Source organism: Phoca vitulina, unplaced genomic scaffold, assembly GCF_004348235.1.
Source record: "Phoca vitulina isolate PV1807 unplaced genomic scaffold, GSC_HSeal_1.0 scaffold50, whole genome shotgun sequence".
NCBI classification, from domain to species: Eukaryota; Metazoa; Chordata; class Mammalia; order Carnivora; family Phocidae; genus Phoca; species Phoca vitulina.
Window position 1 is genome coordinate 527,321 of NW_022589753.1, and position 25,629 is coordinate 552,949.

Genomic DNA, 25,629 nt, shown 5'->3' on the forward strand with positions numbered 1-25,629 from the left:
CCGGTGGGAACCCGGTCCACGCGGGCCCCCGTCTCCCCTGGCCCGGTGGGAGCCCCGACCACGCGGGCCTCCCTCCCCGCGCAGTGGGTCGAGCCCCTGTGGGCCCTCGTTGGGGGTCGTGCGGATGCAGATGCATTAGCAGAAACTGTGTAGACGGGGACCCGAGGCGGGTCCCAGCCTTCTAGGAACTTGGTTGGCTGTTCGGTCGGTTCGGTGGACTTTTCCTCGGAAGCAGAGCGCTCATGCGTGGGCGAGGCTGTGCGCCTTTAGTAGAACCCGGCGAGTTTGCCGAGGAGGCCACTCGGGGAACCCCCGGTTACCTAACCCTGCCCTTCAGCTCAGCCCCCTCCCACCCTCCGGTCTTGTGAGAGCAGCATGGAGCACGAAGACGTGTACCTTCCAGCATATTCTAAGGTGGATGCTGCAGGGTCCAGGCTCCCCAGGACTCGATCCACACCGCGAACTTGGTGCCGCCCGACCCTCGCTCCCTGCTCCCCCGGGTGTGTTTGGGGTCCTCCTCTAAGTGGTGTCCGCTAGTGTCTGCCCTGCGTGTGGCCTGTCTCCCCGAGCACGCTGTCACCAGGCGGTGGCCCGTCGTGCACCTGCCATGTGCTCTCAGGCCGCGCTGTGGGCGCGCGTCCGCCGTCTCCATGGCGCGCAGAGCTCGCTCGGGGCCGCCGACTCCGGGTGCTCTGGGTGTGGAGGCACAGTGGAGTGCTGGATGGAGGGGGGTCGTGTTTTCAGACTTCGGAGCGGAGCCGCAGCGCCCCACGTCGTGCGACCGTGTCAGTCTTAGGGAGGAGTGACGACGGAGCCTAGGCAGAATGCTGGTCCGCAAGTGGTTTCTTCAAAGGAGGGACCTGAATGTTGGGGAAGACTGCCGGAAGGGGGAGGAACCTGTAGTCCCGGGCCGACGTGGAAGTGTTCCTAGGAGTTTAGGGCACTGGGGAGCTGTGTTCAGATCTAAGGCTTAGAATAACCCGTTTGGTGGCTGAACTGAGAAAGGAAGCCACTGCCGTGCTTTCTCTGAGCCAGAGAGGCTGCAGGCCGGCAGGGCTGGCCAGCTTGGCCGGGTGTGCAGCCCCGATTGTCCCGGGGAGGCAGGAAGGACCAGAGGGGTCGCCTCTGGGGGGCAAGAGAAGCTGGAAATCTGGACTTAAATGTGAACCCTGTGAACTTTGACAAAGTTGGCAACTAATTAAAAAGTTTTGAAACTGCGAAGATCCAAGAAATGGTGCCTGTGGGCCCCTGGATGCAGCTGTTGCTGTGTTCTTAGTGTTTTTAGTAAAGGAAAACACTTGGGATCTTGCAGGAGACGTGGAAGGCCAGATCTGAATCTGATGTACCGACCACACACGAACATTTTTGTCTCGTTTTTATATACGTATGCTCAAGGATGATACTTTAACAATACCAATATTTTATTTACCTTAAAATTAATTGGGGCTTGACTCATGCTGGTCAGGAACCCAAGCTCTGGATGGAGACCCAGGCTTCCGTGTCCCCTTCACCACAAGCCCGGGGCCACGAAGGTCGCGCTCGCCCACTGGGGAGTGCGGTTCTGGTTGTTGAGCTTGTTCTGTGTGTAAATATCCTCGTGTCAAGGACCTGAACTGTATTCTGTGAGGTAACTTTCAGGTGTGTTGTTGTGAAAACTTAATACAGTTGGCATCGGAGAGGCAGGAATTCAGTTTTGTGCTCCCCAAAGTTCTGAAATTTGAGGGAGCACAGCTGCCTGTAGAGAGGATCCCTACCTTGCTGCAGCTTTTGGTTGAAGTGTGATTCTCGTGGCCCTGTGGAGCTCACCCAGTGGAAACAGGTCCTTGCTTGGTGAGATAGGCAAACCCTGAGAGATCACCAAAGTTCAATGTTATTTCAAGTACAATTTTGTTGATTATTTTTAAAGGATTTTATTTTTTTTAAGTACTCTCTACACTCACTGTGAGGCTCAAACTCAAAATCCTGAGATCAAGAGTTGCTTGCTCCACTGGTGGAGCTGGCCAGGTGCCCCTTCAGTACAATTTTAAAGTAGACTTTTATGCATTTGTTTAAAGGGGTTTGTTTCAAAGCTTAAACCTAGAACACAAAAGCTATAGTTTAGAAATGGGCAGGATGTCTGTCCATGTCAGTGAATTCATCATCGTAGCTTTCCTCATTAAAGGCATCCGAAGACAGCCGTCAAGTCCCTGGAGGCCCTGCCCCAGGACCGTGTGGCCCAGGACGTGGGCTCTCCTACCATCAGCGTCTCACGCCAGAATGGTGCATGTATGACCGAGGCCAAGCCTACACTCGTCACGACTACCCTACATCTGTGGTTTATGTTTTATGGGGTTTTGACAATTCTATCACTGTTGTAGTGTCCTACAGTGTCCTGTCACTGCCTGACGCCCCCTGTGCCGCCTTCTTCATGCCTCCCTCCCTCACATCTCTGGCAACCAGTCATCTCCCCCGGGCCCACAGAGTTGGATTCTGAGACTGGCGGCCACTTAGCAGGGTGCGGCTAAGCTTCCTCCGTGTCTTTTTCTGTCTTCATAGCTCACTGATTTTTATCCCTGAATGATATTCCATCGTGTGGAACGTAAACATCTGTTTGTCCCTTCACCTTTTGAAGGACTCCGTTCTTCCCAGTCGGCTTAGAACAGCGCTCTGCACTTGAGGTGGGGCAGGGCAGCACGGCCACGCCGCCCCTGGCCCCGGGGTGGACGTGGCTTGTCTGTACGCCTTGGAAACCCTACCAGGCAGGGTCGAACTTGCTTTCAGGCTGTCGTATAAAGAAAGAAGAAAACGGTTTAGTGTGTATTTACTCAGATACTTATCATTTCGGGTGCTCTTGGTTTGTCCCTGATGTCGCAGGTCTCCTCTGCTGTCCTCTCCCTTTGTCGGAAGAATATCCCTTTGGAGCGGGTCTCCCCATGACCAGTTCTTTTACTTTTCCTTCACCTGAAGATGTCTTTATTCTGCCTTTATTTCTGTAGGATCTGTTCATCTCGTAGAATCCTGGGCGGACAGCTCTTTCCTTCAGCGTGTTCCCGATGTCCCTGCCCTCCGGCCTGCTGGTGTCTGGCGAGAGTTCTGGGCCCCGTGGTGGTGGTTCTCAGGCCTGTGGTCTGTTCTGTTTGGCTGGCTGCTTTCGAAATGCTCTTACTTTGTCTTCGGTTTTCAGCAATTTGATTATGATCTGGGCATGGAGTTCTTTGAGTTTATTCTGTTTGAGGTTTGCTGAGCTTCTTGGGTGTGTAAGTTTACACCTTACACTAGATTTGGGAAGTGGTCAGCTATTATTTCTTCAAAAAAATGTTTTCAGCTTCACACTTTTTTCTTCTGTCCTTGTGGGATTTCAGTGATACAGATGCCCCACTTTTTTATATTCTTCCACATCCCTAAGCTCTGTTCATTTTGTTTTTGCACCTTTTGTATGTTGTTCAGTTTGGATAATTTCTACTGATCTGTGTTCATTTTATTACTCTACCTCTATCTTCTCCCATCTCCATTCGGATGGTGAGCCCATCCAGTGAATTTTTTATTTGTTATAATTTTTCTTTTTTTTTTAAGATTTCATTTATTTATTTGATAGAGCTCAAGCAGGGCAAGTGGCAGAGGGAGAAGCAGGCTCCCCCCTGAGCAGGGAGCCTGATGCAGGGCTCGACCCCAGGACCCCGGGATCATGACCTGAGCCGAAGGCGGACGCTTAACCGACTGAGCCAGCCAGGCGCCCCTAATTTTTTCTTTTTAATTCTCAAATTTCCATTTGGCTGTAACTCCTGTGCTGAGACTTTTTATCATTCCACTTGTTTCAAGAGTGTCTGGCTTCGTCCCTGAAGCCTGGTACACCAGCTGCTTTAAAGTCTCTGACGATTCATTTCAGAGTGGGCTTTTCTTGATTATTTTTTCTCTTGAGAATTGGCCAGACTTTACTGCTTTTTGTTTAATATTATTTTATTATGTTATGTTAATCACTGTACATTACATCATTAGTTTTTGCTGTAGTGTTCTGTGATTCATTGTTCTCGTATAAAACCCAGTGCTCCATGCAGTACGTGCCCTCCTTAATACCCATCACCAGGCTAACCCATCCCCCCACCCCCCTCCCCTCTAGAACCCTCAGTTTGTTTCTCAGAGTCCATAGTCTCTCATGGTTCGTTTTCCTGCTGCTGCTTATGTCAAAAGATTTTGGGTTGTATTCTGGATGCTTTGAATATCGTGTTGTGAGGCTCTGGGTCCTGTTCATATCTCAGAGGGAATGTAGCATTTCTGTTAGAGCAGGAAGGCAGCCCAGTTAGGTTCAGGCTGCAGGTTTTGAGCTCCTCCTCTGGGCACGGTCCTGACATCAGCTCCGTCTTCAGAGCCTGCTCAGTGCTCTTTGGAACTGACCTGTAGGGTCCATTCTCCAAACCTTTGGTTTGCCATTTAGGGTCAGGCCCCCCCACAGACAGTTGAGGGGTGACCCAGGCACCCCTTCCATACCTCCTTACTCTGCACAGTCTCCCCCATACTCTCTGGCCCCAGGGTCCCCTTGCTCTGGCTAGAAACCTGCAACTCTCGTGTGTCCTCTGTGCCGTGACACCTCAGCACTGGGTCTCCCTTGGGCACGTGTCAGCGTGGAGAGCAGTGGGGTCCCCCAGGCTTTGGACCAGTGTGCCTCTAGTCCCTCAGTATTAGGCGCCTGCTGGGACACTACCGTCACAGGATTTTGGCAGGGACTGGGGCTTGCTAGGAGACAGAACCACTGAAAAAAATAATAAAAGCAGGTCATTTCCCCCTTTTCTGTCTTGTGTGGGTTTCCCTTCCGTTTCTGCAAACCAGAGACTGGACTTGTCTCCAGATGCTTACTGTGCGCAGTTCTGGAAGGCAGGCTTCCTGCGATGAGGCCAGGGGACTCACCTCCAGAGGAGTCCACTTGGATCCTGGTCTCCTGTCCCATCCCCTGCTGTGTGACCACTGAGTTTTCGGGCCCACATGCCGGGGCTCCATGCGTTCTGTTCAGAGATTTTAGTTCTCACAGTGGAAAGATGGGTGGATTGTGATCATCCCATCTTCACCAGAACCAGCAGCGCTGGAATAGTCCTTCTCTTGCTGTCGTTTTTGTCAGAAAGCAGCAGGCTCAGACTGAAGGATGGGTCTTGGCAGGTACTTCAAGGTGCAGGTGCATCCCCAGAGACCACCTGAGACCCTGTGCCCTGCCTGTGGTTTCCTCTAGGGCTTGGGACCCTGGCGGACTGACACCCCTGGTTCCGGCGTCATCTTCAGCTGAGCCATGGCAACCCCGGATGTGAGTGTCCACATGGAGGAGGTGGTGGTGGTCACGACGCCAGACACCGCAGTGGACGGGAGCGGCGTGGAGGAGGTGAAGACTGTGCTGGTGACGACCAACCTGGCTCCTCACGGGTGAGACGGGGCCTCTGTCCTGTGAGGGCCACTCGGGCTCTGGCGGGTGTCCTGGGCATCACATGGGGCGGGGGGTGTGGGGCGTCAGGAGCTTCCTTACATACTTTTTTTTCTTTTTTTTTTCTTAAGATTTTTTATTTATTTGAGAGAGAATAAGAGAGAGAGCACAAGCAGGGGGAGGGCAGAGGCAGAGGGAGAAGCAGGCTTCCCGCTGAGCAGGGACCCCGATGCGGGGCTCGGTCCCAGGACCCTGGGATCATGACCTGAGCCAAAGGCAGACGCCCAGCTGACTGAGCCACCCAGGCGTCCCCTTTACTTAAATGTTTGAAACTGAACTCAAGTGTCCGTGTCAATGGAGAATGTGAAGGAAAAATAGAAACCTTGCATCAGCCAGGAAGCAAAGATAATGCTTCATTTTTATTTTTTTCTCCCATGTTAACATGGTCACATGGTCTTTATTTCTGAAGATACGCGGTAATTTCTCTGAAGATAAGATGGACAGTAGGAACAATTGGGGACTGTTTTCAAAGTGAAGTTGACATTCCTCGCAAAAGCTGGGAGTTTTTTCTTCCTCATCTCTTGTAATAGACGAGCACATAGAATATTAATTGGCAAGGCCGCCGGGGTGGCTCAGTCGGGTAAGCGTGTGACTCTTGATGTCAGCTCAGGTCATGATCTCAGGGTGGGGAGACCGAGCCCCGAGTCAGGCTCTGCACTGGGTGTGGAGCCTGCTTGGGATTCTCCCCCACCCCCCTTCCCCGCTCTCTCTCAAAAGAAAAGCATATTAGTTGGCAGAGAAGTCCACATTTGACCTGATGGAACTGCCAGCACGTAGGAGCGGAATGGCTGACCTAAAGGAGTGGGTCACCCTGGGCAGGGGGCTGGCTCCCCTCGTGCTTCCTGCCCGCAGGGCTTTAGGCTGGGGCAGTCTTCCTGTCGCTGTTGTCTTTGCTGTGTGTGGCACGTTCACACTGACCTCTGCACATCACTGCAGCTGGGGTGAGCTTTTGCCTTTTCCCGTCTGATAGAAGTTTTGAGAGGAAGGTACTAGACCAGGACCCGACCTCAGCGCCGATCCCCATTGCCGGCCTAGACGACGCTTGGGTTTTCATTCCTTCGCACAGCTGCCTTGCAGCTGCTGTGTGCTCCGCGGGCCTGGAGACGCTTCCTGCCTCATTTCCGCCACCTTGGAGCTACGCTTCCCGACTGAGCTTTCTAACCCGCCCTCCTGCAGGCAGGATGGAGGGGGGCTTGGCTCCCGCTGAGGTCCTGGGTTCGACGGATGTGCTCAGCTGCTTCACTGACCGCGTGCTGAACCGTGGCAGGAAGCGCAGGGCCTTCCAGCTGGATTTCCCACCCAAGTTCTCCACCTTGGCGTTGTCTGTGTCCCTGCTGTGGGCAGGTTTCCAGGTGGTGACACCAGCGCGTCCCCTCCCCACCGGGGGCGGTGCCCAAGCCCCCTCTCTAGGATTTGGGACGGCCTGTGGTGAATAATTCACTGTGTCAGGAGCGGGTACTCAGGTGGAAAAGGCTGAGCTGCCTCCGCCCGGCGCCCTGCATGCTGTAAGGAGCCCTCACCCACAGCCATTCTCGCGGAGGTGCTCTGGTCCTGGTCAAGCCCAGCTTCGTGTCCCCCCATCCAGGCAGGGAGGGAGACTTGGGTGGATCTGACCCCACATTGGAGTCTTCTGAGCGGCGCCCAGCACTGTGCCAGCTGCCGTGGGGCGACGTGATTCGGAGCTGCCAGTGTTAAGCGTGTCCAGGGCTGTCTCCTTGGGCTGCTCAGATTCCCCAGACCACATACGTCTTCATCAGCTCTGGGGCCATAGCAGCCTACCACAGGCAGGACGGCTGACGCCAAAGAAACTGAGCTGCTTGCGGTTCCGGCGGCCGGGAAGTCCAAGATCAGCTCTGGCTCCCTGGCTTGCCAGGGACACCTTCTCACCGTGTCCCCACATGGTGGACAGAGAGAGTCCTCTCCCTTCCCCTTCTTATAAGCTCACAGTCCTTATGACCTCATTTAACCTTAATTACCTCCTAAAGGCCCTCTGTCCACATTGGGGAGTCACATTGGGGATGGGGGCCTCACCAGAGGAGTTTGGGGGAGGACCCAGTTCAGTCCAGGGCAACATGCTACCACGCTTTCCTGGAGGGTGACTGTCTCTGCGTTCGGTGTTCTGGGGGCTGGGCTGCGGGCAGGAGGGTCTCACAGTCCAGGGTGCTTGGGTTCTCTCCGTGCCCCAAGTACAGGGGCCATGTCAGCGGGGGCGGGGGGTGGCTCCTTTCTCCTCCTAGGGCCTTGTGCTGGGCGAGGCTGGCACGGTGTCTCGGACGGGCTTTCCCGGCCTCAGCCGTGTCCTCTCCTAGTTGTCCTTCACTCTTGCTTCCAGAGGCAGCTGGTGCCCAAGCCTCTGGGTGTGGAGCGTCTCTTCCCACCTTTATTTGCCATTTTACCAGGAAGTTTACAACAGGTTCTTAAAAATTAAAAATAACAATTTATTATTATAAAATATATGGTAGAAAATTAAAAAATACTGATGAGCAAATAAAAGCAGGTTGTGTTGCTACCACCCGGGCATTCCTGCAGCTAGCACTCTGGAGTAGGCCCTCCCAGGCGCCCTTGCTCGCATGCCGACACGCACGTGTCTGTCTTTCTCTGAGCCTTTTTGTTATTCAGTATAGTGTGCATAGAGAAAGCGATGTTTCCAGCCCCCCAAAGCCCCCGCACGCGCCCTTCCAATCCCACAGATGAGATTGATCATACTGTAAGTGCTGCTTTGTGTTCTGGTTTTGTTTTCTGTTAATCAGGGATCTCCACTTTTCCATGTTGACACGTTTTCATCTCTTCTACTCTGTTCGTGCTCATCGTGGGTTCCTTGAGGTGGGCCCCTCTCTTGCTTTGGGAGGCCGGCTGCTGGGGACAGTGCCCTGAAGATTCTCAGAAGCCCTTTGGCTAGGCCTGGCCCAAAAACCTGGGGTTTGAACAGAGGACCGTCTAGCCAGTCTTTGACTTGGTCTTTATCCTGAGGCCATTTCTTACTTTAAAATCTTTTGCCAGGTGGAAAATTAGGGACGAGAAGCAGGTGGACCCCTGTGTTCCCTGTAAATTCTGCACCCCCCAAGATGACTGTCTCCCTTTTTCACACATCATTGTCTGCGCTCCAAGAAGCTGGCTGTCGCTTTCTGCTTTCTGAGATTTTCCTTAGGAGAGCCACACACAAGTCCTTTAGGGTCTTTTCCACCTTCTCCGTGACTGTGGCTCACATTTTGCCAGGTTTTCCTCTGCTGTATGGCATGGGGTCCCTTCTCCAAGCCTGCTGCCGCCACTCCTGTCCTCGGCCTACCCCCGCTCACCATCTCGGTGCTTTCTCCCAGGATTTTGTGATAGCAGCCCGCTTCTGGGACAGTTTGTTAGGTTTGCTGCATGGCCGCCCCAAGCGCAGGGGCTCACTGCAGCGTGAGTTTGTTGTTTGCTAGGACCAGGCTGGCCGGCCTGTTTCTAGCCTGGGCCTGCGCTGCTGGGTCCTGCCGGGTGGTCTAGCGTGCCCTCACCAGCTGGGATGGCTGAAGCTCTCTGCTGAGGACCGCTTCCTGGCTGTCTTCATGGTGGAAGGTTCCAGCAGCAGGCGTGGGAGCTGCATCCCACTGCCCGTGTTGGTTGGTCATTTATGGAGGAAAGGAGAGGCTGCATGTGCCGTGTCCCTGGGAAGGAGAGCCCACGCTGTGGTAGGGGAGGCAGCTTTATCTTAAGGGATCTACAGATATTTCTCTTCTTTTTCTGGGAGAGATTTTACCTACTCTCCTACTAGTTGGAAGCTGAGATTTACTCTTGCTGTTTGTTTAAAAAAAGGGTATGGTGAAGAGGCCATTTCACTGCTTTATGCCGATTTCTTCTCTGGCTGGGTGTTCGGGGGGAGAGCTTGGGAGGGTTCCTCATGTGTGAAAGCCCGCCAGGACTGCCTCCCACCCACTGCTTTGCCACGGTGACGGGCAAGTGTGGCCAAGGCTGGGAAGAAGAAGGTAGCATTTTGTAGATAGTAGCTTCTGCCAACATTTACTTTAAGTAAAGTGGATGTTTTTCAAATGAAATTTGAACAAATGCCAATTAATTGACTTCTGAGAGCAGTGGGGGATTCATTCCTGGTGTGCGTGCAGTGGGCAGGCACAGAGGAGGGCAGTCTGTCCCCCGTGTCTGCCTTCCTGGACGGCCCTTTGGTCACGGTGGGGCCACGGCCGGGTTTCCCTGGGGTGGTCCCCGTGGACGGCTTGCTGCCTGTGTGCACACGACCTGTGCTGGGGCCGTGGCTCTGGCTCTCAGGTTGGCGCCTTCCTGTGGCCCACTCCAGACTCCCTTTTCTTAGGGAGTCTCCTGGGTGAAGGGTCACGCTCCCTGCTTCATCATCGTCCCTTCTGCTTCCCACGTCTGGCTGGGAAAGACAACTTGCCCTTTGGGTTTGTGCGCCCTCATTGGAGAGCTCATGTTCTCACTCAGTGCTTCTTCACGTAGCAGTCGCTCCTAATGGGCCCCAAAGACCAGACTCCAAGTCTGTGTTTCTTGTCAGCTCTCACGTCTGACCTGGCTGGCGGTCGAATAAGGCCTGGGAGACTTGGAGAGTGGCCTTGCCTGGGCACCGTCTATGGTGCTGTGGGCCTGGGGAGCCTCTGCTGCAGGAGCGGTCGTCAGCAAGCAGGGGAGCCCCCTGTGGGTGTTGCTCACTGTGTCAGTTCAGGCCCTCCGGGGAGCAGGTGGAATGAGATGTGTCGTGTGCACACATGCAGCAAGCCGTCCGCGGGGACCACCGCAGGGAGACCCAAGGAGGGTGCAGGGGAGGCGGTCTGACCTTGTGGGAGGAAGGAGGGATGGGAGGGCTTGGGTGGGCAGAGCCTTGGACCCGGCATGCTCTGAGAGGCCCGGCCAGGCTCTAGACGCTGACAGACACCATGAGAGGGGCCACGGCTTGGGCAGTTTGCTGGGGGAGTGAGTGGCTGCCCATGAGCCATTCCTGACTGCTCCTTTGGGTGTGACCAAACCTCTTCCCACAGAGAAGTGCGTGACTGGCCCTCAGTGGTCGTGAGGGGGTACACCTGGGGAGTCCTGTCCAGGCCCCACACCTGCTTTCCCCACGGTGCTTTGCAAGGGTGAGGGTACGTTATCTGTTGGGTTAGTCCCTAGAAGTGGGTGCATGCTGTCCACCTATGCCACCTGCCTGCCAGGCCCTGGAGATGTCTCTGGCTCAAGTGCGCTGGACGTGGGTCAGGTCTCTGCCCTCGGTCTTGGCCTGTTTTCCTCGGGGCTGTCCTGTTGATCTCAGGGCTCCTTAGGTAACATTGGAAACAAGCTGTCTTCCTTGTGCCGTACGCCTTTCCCCCAACTCTGTCTTTTAAAATAATTGTTTATGGGTTTTTCCCCCCATACAGAAAATTCTTGGTTTTTTTTTATTGTTTTATTTTATTCGTTTTTGGCTGGGTACAGTATACTTTATTGGTGGTACATGATGAGGTAGGGCTCCCCAACCCTTCCCCTTTTTCAGGCGGTCTAGGATGGAAACCGTGTGGAGGTCAGGCGATTTCTCAGTGTGTGGGGGGATGAGTTGGGCAAGGACTCCCCAGAAGCTGAGGACCTCTCTCTTCCTCTGGCTGGGGCTGGTGGTCCAGGGGCTCTTACTTCTTGGAGACCACTCGGTTGCTGTGGTCAAACTCATTGTCGTACCAGGAAAGGGACTTGACAGAGTGGTCACTGAGAGCAGTGCCAGCCCCGGCATTGAGGAAGGAAGAGTGGATGTCACTGTTACAGTCGCAGGAGACAACCTGGTCCTCAGTGGAGCACAGGGTGCCCTTGAGGGGGGCCCTCCAATGCCTGCTTCACCACCTTCTTGAGGTCATCGTATTCAGCAGCTTTCTGCAGGCGGCGGGTCAGATCCACGGCTGACATGTTGGGGATGGAGACATGGAAGGGCCACGCCAGTGAGCTTCCCATTCAGCTCAGGGATGACCTTGGCTGTAGCCTGGTGGTGCCAGAAGAAATAAGGATGTTCTGGGCAGCCCTCGGCCATCATGCCACAGCTTCCCAGAGGGACTGTCCACGGTCTTCTGGGTGGCACTGATGGCATGTGCTGTGGCCGTGAGTCCATCCATGGTGCTCAAGTTGTGTCATGGATGACCTTGGCCAGAGGGGCAAGCAGTTGGTGGTGCAGGGGGCATTGCTGACGGTCTTGAGGGAGTTGTCCTACTTCTCATGATTCATGCCCATCACAAACATGGGGGCATCGTGACCCTCTTGGCCTCACCTTCAAGTGAGCCCCAGCTTTCTCCATGGTGGTGAAGACCCCAGTGGACTCCATAATGTACTCAGCACCAGCATCACCCCATTTGATGTTGGCGGGATCTTGCTCCTGGAAGAAGGAGGCGGGCTTTCCACTGACGACAAGTTTCCTGTTCTCAGCCTTGCCTGTGCCGTAGAATTTGCTGTGAGTGGAGTCATACTGGAACACGCAGATCATGTAGTTGAAGTCAATGAAGGGGTCGTTGATGGCGACAATATCCACTTAGAGCTAAAAGCAGCCCTGGTGACCAGGTGTCCAAGACGGCCAAATCTGTTTACTCCGACCTTCACCATCCTGTCGGGGACACGACTGGGACTGCATCAGAAGATGCGGCTCTCTTTCAAACGGGGAGGAGCAGAGAGCCTTATTTTTGTTTTTTTAAGGGAAATTTATCATCTCTTTTATTTCTGGGTTTCGTATTATTATTTTTTGAGAGAGAGCGCACACCACACGCACAGGCAGGTGGGGGCTCGGGGCAGAGAGAGAGAGAAGTCCTCAAGCAGACTCCACGCTGAACACATAGCCCAACATGGGGCTCGATCCCACGACCCCGAGATCCTGACCTGAGTTGAAATCAAGAGTTGGACACTTAACTGACTGAGCCACCCAGGCGCCCTGGGTTTTGTATTATTTAAGAAAACCTTTCACCACTTCAAAACTATTAAAATTTTTTTCTTTTTTCCTCCTTTTAACACTTTTGTGGTTTAGTTTTTATTTTTACATTTGACTTGTATGTAATTTGTTTTGATATGAGGTTAGGCCATGGGTGATTTTTTTTCCCCTAACATTTTATATTTTTTGATAGTTCTATAACCATCTGAAATCATTGTAAGAGAAATAAAAAACTTTATTTTTTTAAATTTTTTAAGTTTTAGCACACAGGCATGTGAGCAGGATGGGGAGAGGGACAGAGGGAGAGAGAGAATCCCAAGCAGGCTCCATGCTCAGTGCAGAGCCTAATGTGGGGCTCGATCTCCCCACCCTGAGATCATGACCTGAGCCAAAATCAAGAGTCAGATGCTTAACTGACTGAGCCACCCAGATGCCCTGAAATAAAAAAAATTTATTAAAGAGGGGGCGTCTGGGTGGCTCAGTCGGTGAAGCATCTGCCTTCGGCTCAGGTCATGATCCCAGGGGTCTGGGATTGAGCCCCGCGTCAGGCTCCCTGCTTGGCGGGGAGTCTGTTTCTCCCTCTGCCTCTCGCCCCTGCTCGTGTGAGTTCCCTCTCTCTCTCTCAAATAAGTAAAATCTTAGAAAAGAAAAGAAGAAGGGGTTTAAAAGTCCCACATGAGTGTCATTGCACAGATGTGTCCTGCTGGCTGCACATGTTGGGCCGTGGGCACCGGCGACGCTCAGGGAATCGCCTGCTAGGAGCTGCAGTGCGGTGTCCCCACAAGGTCCCTGACCTGCACAGCCACGGCTGGGACCCCGGAGCACAGCAGGAGAGGGTGCGTTCTGGCAGGCGGGTGTGCCAGGCTCGTGGGGGCGGGGCGAGCTGATGTCTCCCTCCCTTAGGGGCGAGCTGGCGGAGGACAGCATGGAGACGGAAAACGCAGCAGCGGCTGCGGCGGCTGCTTTCACAGCGTCCTCGCAGCTCAAGGAGGCCGTGTTAGGTAGGGAGCCTGCCTCCCCTCTCCATGCCCCTGCAGGATGGGCCTCCAGCAAGGAGGGGCCGCCCGCTGGCTCAGGCCGCAGGGTCGTCCCGTACGGCCGGGAGTCCCCGGGGGCCACTCCGCCTCTCCCCGTGGGGGGCCGACCGGTGGTTGTAAAACCGTCAGTGCTGGCCTCAGGACCCCTCAGAACAGTGGGAACAAGCTTCTCTAGAACCATCCCAGGAAAGCTTGATTTTATTTCCTTAAGTGGTTTTTCCGTTGAACCACAGCTTAATGTGATTATGGTAAGACTATCATAAAATTGATTTTTGTGACTTTACCTGAACCTCTAACCTGGGACCGATGAGTAATGGCCCTGCCCTATCTCAGTTTTTCTCGGATCTTAATTTCTGGTTTCTGGTTGGTGGCTGTGTTCGCGCTTTTGCAGGCAGTACTTTGGCAAGGTTGTAACTGGTTTTGTTTTTACCCTTCTCCTGTCACCACACCTTGTGAGAAGTGAAGGTGGCTGAAGAAGAGGAGAGCCTGGAGGCTGAAATCGTGTACCCCATTACCTGCGGAGACAGCAGAGCCAACCTGATCTGGAGGAAGTTCGTGTGCCCTGGCATCAATGTGAAGTGTGTCCAGGTGAGGCTCCAGCATGAGCGCGGCTGTGTGCCAGCTGCGTCGGCGGGAGGCCCTCGGGGCACGGCAGCCTGGGGCAGCCTGGGGGGGTGCAGGGGGGGGGTCGCATGTGCTTGGGAGGACAGAGGAGAAAGGGGTGAGCCTTCAGGGATGGACGGGGTTGCTGCTGACGGCAGAGGGGAGAGTGTCAGGAGGTAGCGAGTCCTTGGTTCTGGAGTGCAGCTGTGGGGAGAGGCTGGGAAGTCGCCCTGTTCATGCTGGGCAGCCATAGTCGCCAAGCCGGGAGCTGCTTTTTTTGGTAGATTGAATGAGGTGTGTGCTTTGGAAAGACTCATTTAGTAGCCATGAGTAAGGTGAATGGGAGAGGTGTTCTCTTTTTGCCAAGGTAGATTAAGTACCCAGACTCACCTTGTGCTGAAAGTAGCCAAAATCGCTGGTTAAGGTACTTTCCTAAAGCATCTTCTAGGTGCCTCCGTAAGCTGGCAAAAATGGTTGAAATACTCAAGCTGAGGGCCCGAGTAAAGGTGGGTTGTGGAGGAGGCCGAGCACCACCTCCAGCTTTGGCTTGCAGAGCCTTTGCCTGCCACCGGCTTTCTCTGCCTTGCAGGGCTGGAGTTGCAGCCCAGGGCTTCCCTGAGCTGTGTGCTGGGAGGCAGGGATTATCCCCCGTAATGCTCTTACTTGTAAAGGTCTGTCCCCTCGGTGTCAGGGTGGACCACTAACAACACACTTCCAGCCCCACCCTGTCCCCTGGGACAGGGAGCCTCCTGCCGCCCATCTTAGCACTGAGGGGAAGAGGGACCCTCTTGAGGAGGATTCGCGTGGGAGGTGTACAGTCAGAAAATCGTAAGCGGTTCCTGGCTGGTAGTTCCCCCAGGAATCTGACCGAAGCATATGGAGGAACTCCTCTTTATCGGAGGTTCTGAGTGACGTCAGCAGACAGAAACTCCTCTTTATCAGAGGTTCTGAGTGACGTCAGCAGACAGAGTTCCAAGGAAGAAGCGGCTCATTGTAAAGCAAGCAGAATGAGTGTGGGAGGAGACCGCGCACAGACCACGGAGAGAACGAGACTCAACAGTGCTTCAGGCCTTGGGATTTTGAGACCGGGAATATAAAATAATTATGTTTAATTTATCTCAATAAAAGAGAGGCTTGACATGAGAAAAGCATAAACATATTCAGTAAAACAAACTAGGAATGAAAAATAGAATTAAAATAGAACACTTAGTGGCTAGGTTTTATAGCAGATTAGACACAGTCGAAGAGATAATTTGTAAACTGGAAGGTAGGAGTAAAGAAATTATCCAGAACACAATCCACAGGAATAAAGAGGGGATAGAGGCTCGAGAAAGGCTAATGCATCAGTTGAGTTCTAGGAGAGAAGAAGGGTCTGAGAAAGTTCATAATGGAGGGAAGATAACCGTGCACAGTTCCAGACATCCAGCAAATCCCAAACTGAATGAGTACAAGAAACCAACCACATTTTAAACAGCTTTGGGAGGCAGCTCGAAGGACTGGCTCCATCCGGAACAGTTTAACACTGAAATAATTAACGATAGTCTGGATTATAACTCAAGTGCAGTAAGAGTCCACAGGTCTTTGTTTATCACTGTGTGTTCCATGGTGTTTATATCAAATAGAAGTAAAGCTTTTATGTTGGAATGCCAGCTGGTAGTCGTGGGAGGGGTGAGGGAGCCTGGGCTCCAAGACCGTACCGACTGGCTGCTGAGAGCTAGCGGGGAGCAAGGTGTGCGCCAGCCTCAGAATATCCCGCGTCCGTTTGGTGTTAATTGTGGAGGGACGACAGCGCCTCTGGCAGGGGGCTCCCTAACTAAGTGATGACGTTAGTGTCGGGACAGACCTCCGTCACGGGTCCCCCGACTGAATGGGCGGGAAATCGTGGCCTTCCTGCCAGAAGGGCCTAGCCTGACTCTCGTCCTGAGAAGACGGGAGGGACAGCCGACAAGAAATTCGCTTGGGTGCTTCAGAAACGTCAAGGTCAGGAAGAGGAAGGTGGACTACTCAGGGAGCAGGTGTGGTGTGCCGTCTGGGCTGGGTCCTGCCCTGGAGGTGGATTGCTGCAGACGCTGTTCTTGGGGCAGTTCGTGAACTCTGCATATTGCCCGTTGATTAGATGGTACACATTAATGGGGATTGCCTGAACTCGAGAGTTGTGGTTGCATAGCAGAACCTTTTCCTGAGGAAATAGATACTGAGTGCGGAGGACGGGGTCTGAGTCTGCACTTGTCTCAGCGGTGTGGAGCAGTCGACGGGGAAGCAGGGAGCGGAAGGGCCCCGGGCAGGCAGTTGGGGAGCTAGTCTTCCACTTACTCTGTAAGTTCGAAATAATAACGAAATAAAGAGTGAGAAACAAAAACAGGTTTCCCACAGACAGCATCCTAATGGAATTGTGAGAAGCAGAGAAGGCCCCACGTAGCCGACAGCTCCTCAGGAGCAGGGGACCTGCTGGTGGTGGGGTTCCCGAAAGTGCCGTAGCAGCCGGAGGGCGAAGGAGCTGTGTGCCGTGCTGAGGGAGAAGGGCTGCACACAGCGAAGTCATCTTTCCAGTCGAGGGGGAATGCAGACCAGATAAAACCTGTGGCCCCGGGCCGTGGGGTCACTTAGCTCTGGACTCTGACAGCCCAGGTAGGTGCAGCACCCAGCCTAAGAGTAGAGTGTGATGTGCCAACCACTAAGCAAACTCTGGAACTCCGAGAGTGGTGGTCAGCCCAGATGGTGGCAGCAGTCTGGAGGGAGAGAGTGCCTTTCTGCAGATGGAAGTGGAGTGAAGTGTGAGACTCGGGAGAGCTGGATCCGTCGGGTGTAGCTGGCTGGGGTGGGCCAGGGACTGCGGCCCAGATGGCGTCACACCCAGGGGGAGGGGGAGAGAGGATGTCATTCTGGGGGAGGGGCAGAGATGGTGTCATGCCTGGTGGGGAGGGGGAGAGATGATGTCATGTCTGGGCGAGTGGGGAGGTGTTGTGCTTCCGCTGCTTGGGCTCACAGCCCGTCTCCCCGACCAGCTGAGCGAGGGGTCGAGTGGCTTCCTGGACTCGGTGAGAGCATGTGTGTGGGTGCTTGGGACATTAGGAAGACGACTCCCACCACCAGGGACCCCCAGCTGCTTGCACTTGCTGTGACCTGAGTCTGCTGCAGTTAGCAGTGCTTGGCGCTCTGTGCTCCGAGCAGGACACGCTGGAGGACCCCAGCCAGACCTGAGCCCAGACAGCGGGGGGGCGCATCCTGGGAGGGGAGGCCCAGCGGCACCTCTGTCTCCCCGTCTGCTGAGACCTGGTGACTCATCTGTCTCCTGCCTGCTTGTTTCCTAAGTAAATGCAGTTTTATTTTGATTCTTCGGTTCCAGTAATGACTTGTTTAACACAATTGAATAGGATATTTTAGCTTCTCAAGCCATCTGAGCTCCAACATTGGGTGAAACTGGCCCCAAAACCCTGACATTGAAATGGATATGTGTGCACTGGTGCACGAGATGCGTGCTGTGAGGGGGTGTTAGGGGTGTGTTGGGGTGGGTGAAGGGGACAAATCACAGCTTACCCTACACACTGTCTTGGGTTATTTTGATGTCACGTATGTAGGTGTTATTAATGGAGTAAGTCACGCGTAAGTGGGTTTGCTGAGTCCCATCTGGAGGGAGAGAGTGCCTTTCTGAGCGCTCTGGTCACCTCCGCTCTCCCTGGCTCAGGCGCACCATCTGTTTCGCTGGCCTCCCTCCCTGGGCTGGGGGGCAGTGCCGGCCACAGGCTGCTGGCAGCAGGAATCCAGCCCCCCACCCCAGCCCCTGTGCAGGATGGCCGTGTCTTGTGTTACCTGAACTGTTCCTTTCCCCCAGTGATGGTTGCTGCTGGTTGGATCTGAAATGTCAGACCGAGAGCGAGCCTGTGGCTGTTGGCCTCCCCACACCCCTCTCCCTGGCTGGGCTCTGGCAAACGGTCAGGCAGGAGAGGTGGGTCACAGAGGGCCGTCCCGACCCAGCTCTGCTGTGCTTCCCTCCACAGTATGACGAGCATGTGATCAGCCCAAAGGAGTTTGTGCACCTGGCCGGCAAGTCCACCCTGAAGGACTGGAAGAGGGCCATCCGCATGAACGGCATCATGCTCAGGTGGGTGTCTGCGTGCACAGCGAGCCCTCTGCAGCACAAGTCAAGTGACCGTGCCAGGCGTCCTTCCGTTGCTTTTTCTTTTTTTCTTTTTTTTTTTTTTTAAAGATTTTATTTATTTGACAGAGAGAGACCCACAGCGAGAGAGGGAACACAAGCAGGGGAGTGGGAGAGGGAGAAGCAGGCTTCCCGCGGAGCAGAGAGCCCGATGTGGGGCTCGATCCCAGGACCCTGAGATCATGACCTGAGCCGAAGGCAGCCGCTTAAGGACTGAGCCACCCAGGCGCCCCTTCCGTTGCTTTTTCATTTGTTGTTGAGTTTTTTAAGATGAGGCCCATTCTAAACACGAGCACTGACAGCATCCCGGGAATGGCTTCCGCCCACAGCCCTGCCGGCGTGCGGCACCATCAGATCATCAGATTTGTGGGACTTTGTTGTCCTCGTTCGGCCTCCCTGTGCATCCCCGTGTTAGAGAACGTGCTCCTGCATCTCCCACCACAGCCACTGAACCCTGGAGTGCCTGGGCACGGGCGCAGGTCTCGAACCTGGGGTGCGTGTCCATCTGGCTATCTGTCCCTTTCTGGCAGGGCCCGTCTGCCTGGTGAGGGTCCTATCCCGACCACGTCTGTGTTCAGTGGCCATGTGTCTGTCTCTTGGACCTTCTCTCCACCTTGTTGCTTTCAGGATACAGGCCAGTGGGTTTCCAGAGGGTCTTCGTCCAGATCCCTGACCTCACCTGTCAGGAGATCAGGTGGTGCTGGGTTGACGCCCCATCTCTGGCTGTCGATGGTGGTGTGCTCTTGGTTGGGTGCCCACTTGCTCCTCACAGACCTCCTTTTCCCTTTGACATTAATCCGGAACTTGTAGGAAGTTTTGGGCTAGCTCTCAGCTTCTTCACCGACATGAAATCCCAGAAGAGAGACAATCGGAGTTTGTGCCTCCGTCTCTCAGTCGGCCGTGCCAGCGTCCCAAGGGGCCTGTCGCTCGTTTGCGTGGGCCGGTTCTCAGGCTGGTGGGAAGGCCAGCGTCCGCTCTGCTAGCCACCCTGTGTGTGTGTGACCTGTCCCCGATGGCCTTCTGTCCCTTTTCCCGTCACCTGTGAAACAGAAATGGTAATGCCCCTTCTGGGAAGCCTGAGGACAGACTAGGTTTTCAGTTTGTACGCCCAGAATGTCGATTCCCGATCTTCATGTTTTCACATTCCTGCTTTGGTGGTGACAGCTCACCCCTCCTGATGAGGCAGAGGGCACCTCTCTCTGTCGGCCCCCACCCCTCCATGTGCTCACTCCACGGCCCCTCCCGCACGCCGGTCCAGAGACAGCTGCTGTTTGTGTGCTGTTTTCGGGAGAAGCGGCTTGGTACTGTTCTTGGGCTCGGGTTTGCTGCCGGGGGAGTGCTGTGACCCTTGGTGAGTCCTGGATTACGGCCCCGTTCACTGTCCCTGTGAGCCACGGTCTGGGCCCGACATGGGCAGATGCCCACAGCCAGAGGCCCAGCCGGCCTGCTACACCTGTGTTCCCGGGGCGTGCCTGCCGCTTGCGCCCCACCGTTGGCCCTGCATCCCATCCTGCAGTGCTCAGGCTCCTCTCTAAGCCCCACCCATGAAGCAGGCCCCTGACTTTCTAGAAAGTGTCTTGGTGGCCTCGCTGTGAGAAGGCAACTGCGTTTTCCTGGAAGAGCGCTGCGGGGGAGGGGCACCATGGGTCAGCCGCACGTCCTGAGGTCAGCACAGGTACACTGCGGAGGCCCAGCAGCGTGGAGGTCGTGGGTGGAGGGGGGTGAGTCGAGACGTCCGCACAGTGAAACCCAGCCTCTCCAGGGGCTGTAGTAAAGGGCCACCCTGGGAGGCCTGTCCTGGCAGGTGGGGACGTGCTGTGCCGTCCTGATCAAGCCGAGGATGGGCAGCGAGCCACCTGAGTGCAGGGCGAGCAGCCAGAGGCGCCACCACTGTCCTGCTTTCCTGTGTGCGCAGAGGGCCAGGCTGCTCCTGGAGGGTTTCTCGTCCCGCTCTGCCTCACAGTCTCCTTATGGGGGCGCCCTCAGCCACTTCTGTTAGCCGTGGGCCTGCTCCCCCGGGCCGGCGGGCGGCAGAACATCCCCGGAGGGCCCTCTGGGATGACTTCCTGCCAGGGTCCTCATCTCTCCTTCTGGGTGCCAGCCACTGTGGTCGCGGTCCCCACGGACTTCCCACTTGTGCTGGAAGCTCACTGGCCCAGAGCGTTGGCCGGGGTCGTTGGAGAGGCCTGTCTGGAGCCTCCGTGGCACCCACCTCCCGCCCTGTGCTTAGCCACTCTGCAGCTGCCACCTCCCTGCCTTGCCATCAGGACCTGAGGACGCTCGACGGTGGGGGACGGGAGGGGAGCGAGGCGCCTTGGGGTCCAGCCGTGCACACCTGTGCCTGGACGTGTCCTCCGTCTCTGGTCTCCTTTGCCACAGGAAGATCATGGACTCCGGGGAGCTGGACTTTTACCAGCACGACAAGGTCTGCTCCAACACCTGCCGCAGCACCAAGATCGACCTCTCAGGCGCCCGCGTGTCCCTGAGCAGCCCCACCTCGGCCGAGTACATTCCACTCACGCCTGCCACGGCCGACGGTACGTGCTGGCTCGGAGCCTTTGCTCTCGCCGGCGGCTTGACCCAGTCCCACCCCACCTGCGGCCACGGAGGTGGGCCTCTGCACGCCACTCGTGGGCAGCCTGGCCTCCCCTCTGGGCCTACGGTGTTCTGCAGCCGCCTCCTTCCTCACTGAGGGAGTCTAGCTGGATTGCTGTTTTCATCGACAGCGTGCTGGGGAGATGGTAAATGCCAGAAGAAGAGTGTGACGTTGGGAACTGTTGGAACTGGTGGTTGGGTCAGGGAGACTTCGTTCTTTCTCCTTTGTGTGTATTTGAGGACGTGTGTGATTAAGAAGTTTAAAAATAGACGTACCACAGAAGCAAGTAAATCCCTTGGTTGCACTGGTACACGTGTTTGTGGATCTTGTGAAAATTGGTGCAAAGGAGAGCTTTGGAGCCTGTGTTTGGATGGCGGGCTGGGAGGGTCGCTCCCTGGCTGGCGAGGCTCATGGTGGCCGTGTCTGGGTTGCAGTGAACGGGTCTCCCGCTACCATCACCATAGAGACCTGCGAGGATCCCGGTGACTGGACCACGGCCATCGGAGGTACGGGTCCTTCTGGGGGGGCCCCTCGTGGGCAGGGGGCAGGACGTGCTGGGCGGCCCGAGGGGCCTTCTGGAGGAAGTGCCGGTGCAGAGGGTAGAGATCTGCCCGGGCCCAGGCCCCCGTCTGGAACCGTGTGCACGCTGGCCCCCAGGCCCCTGGGCAGCTCTCTGCGCCTGCCTGTGGCGAGCAGCCTGCTGCGGCTGCTCTGTGGATTCTTCCTGCTCTCTGACCTGCTCCGCCTCTCACAGATGACACCTTTTCCTTCTGGCGAGGGCTCAAGGACGCGGGTCTGCTGGACGAGGTCATACAGGAGTTCCACCAGGAGCTGATGGAGACCATGAAAGGCCTGCAGCAGCGGGTCCAGGACCCCCCCCTGCAGCTCCGAGGTGAGGGCTCGATGTCTGCCTGGCATCGGTGGGCACCGCCCCCCCCGGGCTCCTTCCTGCTCTGGGCAGGGGCAGGGGTGCTTGGGTGCTCCCCCCACCCCGCCGCGCCTCTGGGGTGAAGCCGAGTCGTAGACCCAGCTGTGCCGTGGCTGAGCTTCTGGTGGTGGAAGAGGACCATGCAGAGGCCGTACGCCTCGCGGAGTCTCACTGTGTCTCTGCCGGGGGGGGGGGCCGTTCTCACTGTGTGCTCGCCCCTTTAAGATGCCGTGCTCCTCAACAACATCGTGCAGAACTTCGGCATGCTGGACCTGGTGAAGAAGGTGCTGGCCAGCCACAAGTGCCAGATGGACCGCTCGCGGGAGCAGTACGCCCGAGACCTGGCAGGTGCGCCCGGTGCCCGGGGGCCACCCCTGCGCACAGCCCCGTGGACACTGCTCCTGAGAGAGCCCTGGTGGTGGAGTCCAGAGTCGGGAGGGACCAGGAGAGCCTAGCGCTGTCACGCAGGGAAGCGGGAAGCCGTGACGTGGGGCCTAGGCAGCCCGCCCGTGGGTCCCGAGTGTGGAACTCCTCCGCAGTAGTTTACAGGAGAGAAGTGGGAGGGGTGACCGGGAGCCAGCGTGGCCCCCAGACTCACCTCTGGGATGTTTGTGCTTTTCTTTCTGGGCGCCCCCTCGGCATCCGTACTCGCAGGGTATGTGTGCGCAGCAGGTGCGTACACGTGTGGTTTCGACCTACTTTTTATCTTAACACATCACGAGAGCAACTTTTCTGCGGGGATTAGGAGGATTGGAAAGTTAGAATGGGGAGGGTGTGCCCTCGTCTGGAGGCTCGGAGACCGCCTTTGAGACGGCATTTCTGCTTCCTTGGAGGGGCGGTCCACACAGGCCCCCAGAGAGCGTCACTGGTGGGGACGGGGTGGGACAGGGACAGAGTGTCACTGCTGTGCCGGCACAGGCCCCGCATCAGGGGGCGTGGGGTCTGATGCTCTCTGTCCCCCCCCGTCCCCGCGGTGATGCTCTGCCCCCCAACCCCCCGTCCCCCCATCCCCGCGGTGACGCTCTGTCCCCCCATCCCCCCTGTCCCCACAGTGACGCTCTGCCCCCCGTCCCCCCTGTCCCCACAGTGACGCTCTGCCCCCCGGGGTCCCCTGTCCCCATCCCACAGTGACACTCTGCCCCCTGTCCCCCTGTCCCCATGGTGACGCTCTGCCCCCCATCTCCCCGTCCCTGCGGTGATGCTCTGCCCCCCGTCCCCCTCACAGCCCTGGAGCAGCAGTGTGATGAGCACCGCCGTCGGGCCAAGGAGCTCAAGCACAAATCTCAGCACCTCAGCAACGTGCTCATGACGCTGACGCCCGTCTCCCTGCCGCCCCCCACGAAGCGGCCCCGGCTGGCAAGGGCCACGTCCGGGCCGGCTGCCATAGCCTCGCAGGTGCTCACCCAGTCTGCCCAGATCGCCCTCAGCCCCGGCGTGCCCGTCTCCCAGCTGACCGGCGTGCCGCTCGGCAAAGTGGTGTCCACCCTGCCCTCCCCCGTGCTGGGCAAGGGCCCCCCCCCGGCTGCTCCTGCCAGCTCCCCTGCCTCGCCACTGCTGGGGGGCTACACGGTGCTGGCCTCGTCGGGCGCCACCTTCCCTGGCACGGTGGAGATCCACCCGGACGCGTCCAGCCTCACGGTCCTGAGCACGGCCGCCATGCAGGACGGCAGCACTGTGGTCAAGGTGGTGAGCCCCCTGCAGCTGCTCACCTTGCCGGGCCTGGGCCCCACCCTGCAGAACGTGGCCCAGGTGTCACCTGGGGGCAGCACCATCGTGACAGTGCCCACGGGGGCCGTCGAGAGCGCCATGGCTGCCTCGGGGCCCGAGGAGCACACGGCCACCATTGAGGTGGCTGCCATGGCGGAGGGCCATGAGCACAAGTAGACGCTGGTGGAGGGCGAGGCCCCTCGTGGGCACAGGGCTGGCCGCCTCTCCTCAAGCCGCGGCTGGGCGGGAGCACACAGCCCCGGCGCCCCGCGGGTCACGTTGGGCTGAACCAAAGAGAGGAAACACCAAAACAGACGAGGAGCAGAAGGGATCTCAGACGACAGACCTGTGCAGCCAGCCTCGCACTCGCACTCCCTCCCCCTTCTTTCTTAGGAAATACATTTTTCCATCTGTTGCTTATTGACTGTTTACACGTTGGGCCTGATCAGGAGCCAGGCAGAGGGCGAGGAGGCAGAGCCGGGAGTGGGGCCCGGACCCCGTGGGTGCGAGGGGCCCCTGGGGGGGCCTGAGCCGGCTGGGGGAGGGGGTGTCACTAACACATGTCTTGGGAACCGTCCCCAAGTGTGGAAACCCATGGATCCTATGGATTTGGTTTCTTCCCACAGTTTTCTGTAGGTTTAGTGTGGCCCGGCACCCTGTTCTCCCATCTCTGGAACAGGCCTCGGTGCTGCCGCTGGTCCACACGCGGCTCTGGGCTGGGGCTCCCGGGCACACGGGGGTTGGAGTGCAGCCTCCAGGGCACCCGCCTGAGCAGAGGGCCAGGGGGCCCCAGTGGCATGAGTTTGCCGTCTGCTCACCTCCTTCCACCCAGCAGGGGCCGTCGCACACGCACCGTGGGTGTCTTTAGGTGAATTGTTTAGTAGGCTTCTAGGAAGAGTCAGATTTATAGCATTTTCAACCTAAGCAACGCTGAGTGCCTAGGCTCCCCGAACTTGCTCTGGGTTCCAGAGTGCTTTGTACAAGCAGTTGTCAGGACGGCCCGCGGGGGACTGTGTGTGCTCGTGGTTCCTTCTGCTCTGGCCGTGAGCTCTTGGCACCGGCAGGCCACCCAGGGGAGTGTGAGGGTGGGTGTGCCCCTGGGGCTTTGGTTCCGGGGTTGGGGGGTGAACAGAACAAGCCAGGAACTGAGGAGGATCTGCATGGGCCGAGGGCTCATTGTCAACCCCTGTGCTCAGCCTGTGGGCGGGGCCATCATAACAGCCTTAGCACTTAGCCCCCCGAACTCCCTATGCCCCCTACCTGGAGGTGGAGGTGTATTTGGGGTGACGGCCCAGTAGTCTGGGCCAGGGCCAGTCAGGGTGGGGCCATCCGTGGGCCACGTGCAGCTCTGATTTCGGACGCAGGAGGGAGAACAGGCAGGGGTCCCCTGAAGGCTTGGAGCCGTCTCCAGCAGGGCCCCAAGGCCCGTCCGAGCCCTTGAGTGGCAGGCCCCCTCAGACCTGCCAGTTCTGTTGCTTGCTGAACACCCTTCTCTGGGAGAAGGGGAGGGGGCTTCAGAGATAAGACGCTGCCCCACTTTGTGCTTTGAAGGGAACTGGGTTCCGTGTGTCCGTCCTTCCATCCGTCAGGTGCCCCAGACCTACCGGGGCGGGCCTCGCCCCCCGAGTCAAGCCACCGACCGAGGTGGTCTTTCTCTGTTTTCTTTCTGTTGCGTACTTGTTTGCTGTTCTCATGGGTCAGCTGGTTTCAGCATGATGTTTACTTGCTGGTGTACGTGCTCATCTTCACGGTGTCCTGATGCCCGCGGCAGTGTGATCCCCGGGGGTGGGCGCCGCCCCGCCTGGCCCGTCCTGTCCGTCTGCACCAGCTCAGACCATAGGAGAAACCACGTGGCTGATAAAACCGTGTCTTGTCCTTGGAGCCTTTGTCACAGTCAGCCGCTGCCCTGCCCTCAGACCGCAGGGGTGCTGGGGGGAAGTGCATGTCAGAGCCATAGAAACAGAAGCCACAGCCCCGAAATAACTGCAGCACCCCCCACTTCCGCCCGGGCTGGGGGGAGACACCTGTGCCTGGCAGGGCCCCAAGCCGGGGAGGGTTCCTGGGGCTCTGTCAGTGCGCCCGCGCCTTCCAGTCCCCCGGGGCGGGTCCGCGGCGGCTTCTGGGGAGCAGGACTGGATTGGGTTTTTCTCGCGGTGCCGAGCGCCGGCTCAGGCAGCCTGGGGAAGGGAAGCATCCGGGTTCTACTTTGTATGTTGTTTTGCAAGTATCTGCTTGGTACTTTGATTTACAGTAAAAACATTTTTCATAATGTGTGTCTGAGT

At 56.8% G+C, this 25,629-nt stretch overlaps 1 protein-coding gene across 4 annotated transcripts in view; it reads left to right on the forward strand.

The window, feature by feature from the left end:
- Positions 1-25,599, forward strand: part of GMEB2 (glucocorticoid modulatory element binding protein 2) — a 26,286-nt gene extending 687 nt beyond the window's left edge. For 2 of the 4 annotated variants that reach the window (XM_032387665.1, XM_032387664.1), the window contains exons 2-10: positions 5,198-5,385; positions 13,224-13,321; positions 13,818-13,945; positions 17,959-18,062; positions 20,496-20,653; positions 21,147-21,218; positions 21,467-21,604; positions 21,866-21,988; positions 22,866-25,599. In XM_032387665.1, coding sequence (XP_032243556.1) covers positions 5,255-5,385; positions 13,224-13,321; positions 13,818-13,945; positions 17,959-18,062; positions 20,496-20,653; positions 21,147-21,218; positions 21,467-21,604; positions 21,866-21,988; positions 22,866-23,524 — 1,611 coding nt within the window. In that variant the 5' untranslated portion in view covers positions 5,198-5,254 and the 3' untranslated portion in view covers positions 23,525-25,599. Of the gene's footprint in view, positions 1-17; positions 1,639-5,197; positions 5,386-13,223; positions 13,322-13,817; positions 13,946-17,958; positions 18,063-20,495; positions 20,654-21,146; positions 21,219-21,466; positions 21,605-21,865; positions 21,989-22,865 lie in introns of those variants that run through there. The other 2 variants (XM_032387663.1, XM_032387662.1) reach the window with 2 other exon arrangements.
- Positions 25,600-25,629: the final 30 nt, after the last annotated feature.